We start from the raw sequence: 9,809 nt of genomic DNA, 5'->3' as shown, positions 1-9,809 counted from the left end.
CCAACCCGAAGCCCGTCTTTTTTCCCGCCAAACAGCTTATACTGTTACAGCCATTAAAATAGACCAGGTTTGTTTTTTATAGAAAGTTTATGTTTTTTCGTTTCGTTTTTTTATCCGAATAATTTTGAGAATGTTTGGAGTTTTTTTGTTTGTTTTTTAAACGTAAGTTTTAGTTTTTTAAGTGACATCGATATCCAAGCGGCATGTGGTCCACAGTGAGTTTACTCAATTTAACCCATATATCAAATCAACACTTGACTAGTCTACAATACAATCCACAGATATAAAACAAACATCAATGTTAGATTTAAAGTTTATTATTATCACCATCTCAGAACAAAGGCATTTCGAACAAAAATAGAGAGCAGGGCAGGCAGCTCTGCTGCGCAAAACCGGAACATGCAAAGTCGCAGTGGTAAAGTAAACGAATAATGAACAAATATATAGAGAATAAATAATAATATAGAAAACTTCAAAAACACAACTTTACCACGTGGCTGGAAATCTCTATGCGGCGCAGAGTATGTGAGCGGAGTGGTGGGGCAAAAAATTTCATTTGTTTTAATGCATTATTGACAGAGCGATTGCGTGTGAATAAGTGTTGTGCCTGTTTAAATCATGCTTTCACCTGAAAATATTCAGTATCTTGAAGGAACAAACTAATTCCTTGTTAACTGTAATTTACCGCTCATGTCCATTGCCGTCATCATAGCCTTCACATTATTTCTGATTTGAGTGATCCATCTCTATCAAGCTTGCTAAACATGTTTAACATATGAATTCCTGCTTAATATGCAGTTATGTTACGGACCGTTGGCATGAATTGTACTCATGATGGAGCGGTGGTGGAGCGCTCTTGGAGCGAGTGCAAACCATGACGCTCCGACTTTTAAAAAATCCGCTCCTCCCTCCATTCAAAATAACACCGCTCCACTCACATACTCTGCTATGCGCGGGTTAGGCATCACTGGCGCTTCCTGACCGCACGCATTAGATCTCATTAAACTTTTTTTTTTTAAGTTTTTTTCTAAAGCAGGCCTGAAGCCCGATATGCGTGCAAGCTATGACGTGAAAATTGGCCCGAAGCCCGGCCCTAGGGCCAGGGGCATAAAAAAGTCGGGCCCCGCTGGGCTCTGGCTCAAATGCAGGGCTCTAGGTTGTACATCACAGTTTATTTCCTTTCAGTTCTCTCAAGCATTTATGTCTAAATGCTTACTGCAAATACAGATGCATATTTAATTACAATTTGACCAAGAGGTTCATTAGTAGTATTATTCATTTGGTACTTTTTACAGCACGTTTTACATATGTTCTGGATAGCAGCTCCTGTAATTTTGTGTGAAAATGAATAAACAAATAAATCTGTGGCTATTATGCAGCTTAATATAAGTCATAGAAGGTGTAATTAAAGCAAAGGAATTCAAAACCATCATAACTCTGGCATTCTATGATGCAAGTCACAAAATTTCAATAGATTATGAATATACACAAACACAAAAACATTATTAAAATAAACTACCATGTACAACAATTGTAAAGTCAGAATGAGTGCAAGGGACAGTTGTGTGTTACTTTCCCTCCTTTATAAATTCAGTTTGTGTACTGGCTTGACAGTTTGAATGTTACTTATTAATATTGTGAGGTTTTCTACTACAGTGAAACTTTTAGAGTACCTTTATCTTGGATGGAGCTACATAACACAGATTCAAGACAATCGTAACAAGTGATCTGAGTCATTGTATAGCTTTTAAGCTATACCTCAACTCCACAGAATTTATGAAACGGGCACTTCCTGTTTGTGTGTATGTGTGTGTGTGTGTGTGTGTGTGTGTGTGTGTGTGTGCCTCAGCTAGGTCCAGTCTTTTTTTTCTCTCATAAAAAAGGAAAATGATGAGCATTGTATTTTGCAGTTTGGTGGCAGGCATTACAGAGCTGTCTTGCCCTCAGAAGGTCAATCTGCTTTCCTGCTTGCTCAGCTCCTCCTCTTCCTCTGGGCTCAAATTATTTCCCATCAGCCTTTAAGAGCACAAAGCAAAAGCCTTTGTATTAAGGGCATTATTCACAACACAAACATGAAGCGTTTAATCTCTATTGAAATTGAATGGGGAAAGTTGTCACAATGAAACTAGCAGTTAAAAACTGGGCTTTAGTCCTTTCAGCAAAATGTAAACAGTTAACTTCTATGAATAATTCATTAAACAGCAAAAGACATACAGAAATGTCTAACTATTGTTTTGGTCAAAAATATTGTAAGGAATATAGAAACACTAGGCAAATGTATTTCACAATTTCACATGTGACAACTTTAGTTCACAATTTTAACTTCTCTGTTTTGACTGAACATATGCTATTGTGGTTTCATTGTGTTCACCTGTTTTTACAATGATGAGGATAAAATATAATATTGGACATTTAGTTTGGCAGACAGAATTTATAAACATTATTATAACTTAAGAGGGTGTGAACTAGGCATTTTAAAACAACAAATACCACTGTTAGAGAAAACAAACACTTGTCTAACTGGACTTTTGATTAAGCGAATGACTGAGTGTATTGTATGAACATTTATTGAGTAAAAACAAGCACAAACAGTCAGCTAAAATACTAAGAAATGACCTTACCAGACTTCCTTAATACTAGTGTTCATTTTCAGTGCCTCTATTAGACACTCAACCCCCTCTTTGCTGATACAGTTTTTGTTTAGCCTAAGTGAAAGAGAGAGATGGCATGTAAATTGAAGGTATATACAGGCATATAAATGTCAATTAAAAAAAATAAATGAAGTGGATTAAATAAGTCACTCACCACAATTCCTTCATAGTTTTGGTCTGACTGATGAGTTCAGCCAGAGCACATGCACCTGCACTGCCCACACCATTATCCACCAGACTGAAACAAACCAACATTATCACTACCCACTAAAGTAACACATGCTGCATAACATGGCTCAGCGCTCTGCACATTTAGTTTGATCTGACTGGGCAACCTTTTCGCTATTTCGCATAAACTAGCTGAAAGTTTTTTTATTATTATTATATTAATACAGTTGAGGTCAAAAGTTTACATACACCTTGCAGAATCTGCAAAATGTAAAAATGCATACCAAAAATGCATGTTATTTTTTTATTTAGTACTGACCTGAATAGGATATTTCACATAAAAGATGTTTACATAGACTCCATGAGATAAAGTAATAGTCGAATTCATAAAAATGATCCTGTTCAAAAGTTTACATACGCTTGATTGTCAATACTGTGTTGTTACCTGAATGATGCACAGCTGTGTTTTTTTGTTTAGTGATAGTTGTTCATGAATCCCTTGTTTGTCTTAAACAATTAACTGCCTGCTGTTCTTCAGAAAAAACCCTCAGGTCCCACAAATTCTTTGGTTTTTCAACATTTTCATGTATTTGAACCTTTTCCAACAATGACTATGATTTTGAGATCCATCTTTTCACATTGAGGACAACTGAGGGACTCATATGCAACTATTACAGAAGGTTCAAACGCTTACTGATGCTTCAGAAAGAAAAATTATGCATTAAGAGCCAGGGGTGTAAACTTTTGAACAGAATGAAGGTGTGTACATTTTTTCTTATTTTGCCTAAATCTCTCTTCTTCTTTTTTTATACTGCCTTTCGGAAGTTACAGAAGATACTTACATGTTTCCCTGAAGACAAAATAAGGTAAGTTTACCCTGATCTTCAAATTCAAAAAAGGATCTCAAAATCAAGAGTTCAAATACACAAAAATGCTGAAAAACAAAGAATTTGTGGGACCCAAAGGATTTTCTGAAGAACAGCGGGCAGTTTAACAGCTGTGAATCATTCAGTTAACAACACAGTATTAAGAATCAAACATATTTAACATATTTAAACTTTTGAACGGGGTCATTTTTATAAACTCATCTATTATTTTCTCTTGTGGAATATATGTAAACGTCTTTTATGTGAAAGAAATATTCAGGTCAGTACTACATAAAAAATAACATGCATTTTGTAGGATCTCTGTTATTTTAGTAAAATAATTAAGATTTTGAATATTCTGCAAGATGTATGTTAACTTTCAAACTCAACTGTATATGGAATGTAGAATTATGGTAATATAGGGCTATACAAGATTACCTTAGCCATATTAGTGATGTGCTATTTTTCAGCGCAGATGCCAATGCCTCAGCTCCCCTGTCCCCAATTTTATTACCCCATAATCTGGAAATAAGAAGTCAGAATGGAAATACAAATTAATATAGCCGCAGTATTGGAACATACAAAAGTGAATTCCTCTCATTATTGACCTCACCCAAGAAACTGCAAAGACTGGTTGTAGCTTAGGCCTTCTGCCAGCTGCTCAGCTCCCTGCGATGTGATGTTATTATTTCCAAGCCTACAAAGCAATTATAGATTTTGTATGAGAAACGTGTTTCTACATGTGCAGTACCACCTGAAAAAATGTTATTAGAATGATCAGAATCCCACACGCCAGTAAAAGCGCATAATAACCTGACTTGAAATAAACACTGACCTCAAAGACAGGACGTTCTGCTTTGATTTTAACAGCAAAGCAAAGTGTTGGGTGCAAGCATCTGTAAGGTTGTTGTTGAAAAGCCTGCAGAAATATTGAGGTAGCAATGAAACTTGTATAACAATTATAATAATATAAGTTAACATCATTCATAAAATGCAGAGTTAAGATAATATTCTCACGCTATTTTTTGGAAGCTTTCACACTTCATTCCCTTTTCCAGAAGTTTCCGAATACCTTCATCTGATATGTTATTGTTCCTTAAACTGCAGGGTTCAGAAATTCTTATAAATCCATTTGCAAAACAGTTCTCAGAAACAAACAAAAAATCCCATAAATTAAAAATCTGTCATGTATTTTTCCACACATCACCCCAAACCTGTATTATCTTGTTTCTTCTGCAGAACATAATATATTTTGAAGGTTTTTTGGGTCCAAACAACACTGTACTTCATTAATTTGCATTGTATGAACAAACAAAAATTTAAAAAATCTTCTTTTGGGTTCCACCCCTGCTGAAAAAAACAGCATATGTTTGGTTTGATGGTTATAAGATGGTTATGAGCTGGTGTAAGCTGGTCCTGAGCAGGAGCTAGTTGCTTAGGACCAGCACATGACCAGCTTAAACCAGCTCATGACCAACTAAGGATCAACTTAAACCAGCTCAAACCAGCTGCCATGCTTCGAAACATACCTAACCAGCATGTGCTGTTTTTTTCAACAGAGACAGAGTCAAGAAATGCATGCAGGTTTGGAATGACAAGTGGTTGAGTAATTGAAAGAACAAATAGATGATGAAATTTTACATTTTGGTGAACTATTCCTTTAAACAACAAATCAGACAAAAACACAAGCAGTTAACCTCTCATCTTACTAAATGGAGTGACAAATATGTAGACATGGAAGAAGCTGCTCCACGCCCACATCTCCCACTGAATTGTTGTCCAACTGGAGCCCAACAGGATTCCTTAGGTACTTCAGCACATATGCCAGCGCAGTACATTCCACAGGTCCAATGTTACAGTAGGTGAGCTTCAGGTGCTCAACGTCCAATTTAGCCATGGTATCTTGAGCAATACTGTTGTCTTGCATTTCATAGATGCACTTAATTAGCCAAACAAAACTTGGCATGGCATGCATGCTCTTCTTTTCACCTTCTACAGGACGAGGAATTGACTTGAAATGTCTCTGCATACCTTTAGATAAAGACTTCACTGCCTGCTTGGCCTTGCGATCTCGCACAGCTGCCGGACAGCATTCCACCAAGAGTTGATGGTGCCGCTGGGATAGAAGTCCTGACACAAACTGAGCTGTAATCTGGAGGTTCGGTGTCTCTGTCACATGGGACTCCCCCTCCTCTACAGAACTGTCAATACAGTGTCCCAGACATCTTTGAGACCGGCCTGACAGCTGTCTGTACTGAGGCTGAAAGAGTCTGGAGATAGCAGAACGATCGCTGTTACGATTTAGAACAACATAGAGAGCAGAGAAGAAGCATTGTAAGGTGATGTGGAGAAATTCGTAGTGTTTACAATCTGTAACAGATAGGTCATTGCAGTAGATGAGGAAACCCATGCCAACATCCTGTTCGGTGAGTCCATTTCTTTGTAGCTCATATCCTGAGAACACATAACAAGAGGCTTCCAGACCTTCGAATGCCAGCTGTCCGAGTTTTATCACTGTGTCCAGATGTTCCTCCAACCAGGCCTTTCCCAGGACACCTTGGGACTGAGATGACTTTCGCTGAAAGAAATGCTGTAAGACCAGGAGGTACACATCAGTGATAGTCTGGGGAACACCATCTTGTCCAGCCAGAAGCTCCTGGTGGCACTTGGTCACAATCCAGCAGAAGACTGGGATGTGGCAAAGACTTAGCAACACCGTGTTAGCCTGGAGGGACTCTATGACACGTCTAGCCATAGCAGGGTCGCTGTGATGTTTCTTAATAAAGCAGTCAATACCTCCAGGTGAAAAACCCTTCAGGAGCACTTCTTTGCGGAGATAACGTTTAAGCGAAGGCCCCACAGCCTGTGGCCTGCTAGTGACCACCTTCATTACACCCTTCATTAGCGTACCCTGCAACAGATTGAAAAGCAAAACGGGTATAGGCACTTGCTTAGTAGGACAGCAGTGGCGTTCTTCATCCGTGAAACCCTGTTTAAACTCATCGAGCCCATCAAAGGTAAAGAGGACCAAATTAGGATGGTCTAGGATGAACTGGAAAACCTCATCCTGACCTCGATCAGGCCAGCAGCAGTGCAGGAAGAGGAGCTCTTTCAGAGATAGCTCTCTGTGCTCTGCATTCAGCTTGCGGCAACTGAAGGGGAACAGCAGGAAAGTGTTTGTGAGCAAAGCTTCTCTTGCCCAAAGCAAGTGCAGTCGCTGAAGCAGTGTGCTTTTGCCACTTCCTGCCTCTCCAGAAACAAGAACGGTGTCAGCATCTTCATTAAGAGTGCCCAAGGGACCCACCACATCCTCTAGTCCTAGCGTAGTAGTTTCACCAGAGCCATCCATCACTTCAAGAAGTCCGTCGGTGTAAATGTCATCCAAGGAGAAACGTCCTGTCCCACCGTAGGTGCTCAGGGAGTGGGACTGGGCAGCAACAGAGCTTCTCAGTTTCTTTTGGTACAGCAATACATCTGGAGAAACAATGCAAGGTAAAGACAAACTGTATTGACAAATGTATAGCTTGTATTCAGTACATTTATATTCATATCTTTAACAGCTTTTATAAGTGAGAAAATCTAACATACAGTGCCTTGCCTTAATTTTTTCACGTTTTGTTATGTTGCTACCTTACAAACTGTTTTAAAGTAGTTTCTTCTACAATTCATGCACCATAATGACAAAGCAAAAACATTACTGTCACAACTTCAAACATTTATTAAAAAATAAAAAAACTGAAATAAGTACATTGCATAAGTATTCATACCCTTAACTCCTAGTACTTAGTTGAAGCACCTTTACAGCCTCAAGTCTTTCTGGGTATGATGCACCAAGATTTGCACATCACCACTGGGCAATTATCTGCAATTCTTTGCCTCACATCTTCACCTCTCAAACTCTTATCAGTTTGGATGGGATCTGGCAGACATTTTCAGGTTTCTCCAGAAATGTTTGATTGGGTTCAAGCCCAGGCTGTGGCTGGGCCACTCAAGGACATTCACAGAGTTGTCTATAAGCCACTCTTGCTGTGTGCTTAATTTCATTGTCCTGTTGGAAGGTGAACCTTCTGCCCATTCTGAGGTTCTGAATGCTCTACACTGGGTTTCCAATAAGGCTATCTCCGTATATGCTGTCACACCACCATGAGTCTTGTCACACCACCATTAAGCCAAGATCGGTGAAATGTTACAGAGATGTTTGTCCTTTTGTAAGTTTCTCCCATCTGCATATATGATCATGGAGCTTAACTAGAGTAACCATCAGATTCTTGGTTACCACTTTAGTCAAGGTCCTTCTCCATCAATTGCTCAGTTTGGCCAGGATGCAAGCTCTAGGAAAAGTTGTAGTTGTTTCAAACTTCTTCCATTAAGGGTAACGGAGACTACATGCTTCTGTGAACGTTCAACACAGCAGATTTTTTTCTGAACTCTTCCCCAGATGTGTGGCTTGATGCAGTCCTGTCTCTGAGCTCTACAGGCAATTCTTTTGACCTCAGGGCTTGGTTTTTGCTATGATATGCATTTTCAACTGTTAGACCTTTTATTAAGATGTGTGTGCCTTTTCAAATCAGACCCAATTGAATTTACCACAGGTTAAAGGAAGTGTAGTAACATCTACAAGCAATATGAATGCTCCTGAACTACATTTCAGCTGTCCCAGATAAGGGAATCATTTAAGTTTTTTATTTTTAATAAATTTGCAAAGATGTTAAAAACCTGTTTTTTGCTTTGCCATTATGGTGTATTGAGTGTAGATTGATGTGGGGGGGAAAGTAACTTTAGGCAGTTTAACATTAGGCAGCAACATAACAAAATGTGAAAAAATTAAGGGGTATGAATACTTACGCAAAGCACTGTAATTATGCCCCAAATCTGACAGACAGTAACACCAAAGACAAAGACATGTACAGATACCCTGTCCACACAACTGAAAAATGTCTCATACTGGCAGAAAGGTGATTTTCTTTATCTTCAGGGTTTGGTCTGGTTGGCTCTGTTTGCTCTAGATACTGTAGTAAGGTCTGTGCAGCTGTTTCCCCTTTAAACCTCACTTGGTCTAACAGCCTCCGAACCTGCCACAATCCAACAAGATCACTGTCTATCCACAAGTACTGGACATTTACTATTAGCAAGCTTGATAGAAAGTAATATTTACATGCCAAACTGAAATGCACTTATTAAGTACTATAGGAAAATAGTTTAATTTTCATGCATGAGTATGCATGATAGTTATATTACGATATGACAAATTTCATTTGGCAGTGGTTTGAAAATTAGTCATAATCGTTAGTCACGGGGCACTCTAAATTTCAGGGATTTCATAACACAAAGTCAAAAATAAATAAATTAATGGATTAAAATAGTATTTAAACAAGTTACCTGTTGTGAGGGTGTGTACACAGGCAGTTGCACCACATCACAGTCTTTAATGTTGAAGCAGCCAGTTGTCAGTAAAGCATTCAATGCTCCGTCAATATTATCTCTGAGCTTTCTCACTAACACTGGCCTGTCAGCCAATAGTGTTAAAGTTGCCGTGTCCGGTCTGTCCTTGTACACCACAGCACATTCTTTCCCAAAACACAGCCCAACCTTCTGCTCCTCAGGTAAGACCTGGTTCATCGCAGCTAAGAGAAGGCTGCATGCATCTTCTCCTTTCTCGTACACCACATCTAAAAGTTGCCTGACGTTGGAACACAGAGGTTTCTCCGCCACTCGTATGCTTAGGTAATCCTCCCAGACAAGAACCTCCCAAGCCAGGAGCAGGTCCAGAACACAGTCCAGAGGTTCAGCAGTTCCTCCACCACACAGGACTGTCAGAAGCTCTGCTCGCTGTTTTAGGACCAACTGGTGAGTGCTCATAGTGGTACTCAGCCTTGTCTCAAAGACGGTGACAATCAGAACCTGGCTAAAAAGATGAGACAGAAGACCAACAACATCACGACTTCTCACTAAAGAACCTTTTGTAGCTTATATAGTAGCATTTATTAGATATCAAAGAGATGTCATAGCCTACATTATATTATAACAGCTAGTGTAAATTTAGGCACTGATTTCCTCATTTTTTTTTTCAAAAGTGGACTGTGTTCCCATTGTTTATTTTTTTCTAAACTTAGCCTAAGTCTAG

The 9,809-nt window shown here is 38.9% G+C and overlaps 1 protein-coding gene across 1 annotated transcript; it reads right to left on the bottom strand.

Moving 5' to 3' along the window:
* Window positions 1-339: 339 nt before the first annotated feature.
* On the bottom strand, window positions 340-9,564 carry nod2 (nucleotide-binding oligomerization domain containing 2). The gene is made up of 10 exons (XM_073837036.1): window positions 9,065-9,564; window positions 8,631-8,757; window positions 5,395-7,159; window positions 4,703-4,786; window positions 4,521-4,604; window positions 4,299-4,382; window positions 4,124-4,207; window positions 2,806-2,889; window positions 2,622-2,705; window positions 340-2,016 (listed from the first exon to the last, which is right to left on the bottom strand). Exons 1-10 carry the CDS (start codon window positions 9,542-9,544, stop codon window positions 1,944-1,946), a joined length of 2,949 nt encoding a protein of 982 aa, XP_073693137.1. The 5' UTR covers window positions 9,545-9,564; the 3' UTR covers window positions 340-1,943.
* Window positions 9,565-9,809: the final 245 nt, after the last annotated feature.

This window comes from Garra rufa, chromosome 3, assembly GCF_049309525.1.
Source record: "Garra rufa chromosome 3, GarRuf1.0, whole genome shotgun sequence".
NCBI lineage: Eukaryota > Metazoa > Chordata > Actinopteri > Cypriniformes > Cyprinidae > Garra > Garra rufa.
This window is presented reverse-complemented; position numbering and strand designations above follow the sequence as displayed.

What these genes read in the sequence shown, in the direction of transcription:
- nod2 (XM_073837036.1), bottom strand. Translation starts at nt 9,544, where the DNA reads ATGAGCACTCACCAGTTGGTCCTAAAACAGCGAGCAGAGCTTCTGACA. An exon ending in GAAAGCTTCCAAAAAATAGC is followed by an intron (nt 4,605 to 4,702) that starts GTGAGAATATTA and finishes ATATTTCTGCAG; the next exon opens with GCTTTTCAACAACAACCTTA. An exon ending in ACATCACTAATATGGCTAAG is followed by an intron (nt 2,890 to 4,123) that starts GTAATCTTGTAT and finishes GGTTTGTTTCAG; the next exon opens with TCTGGTGGATAATGGTGTGG.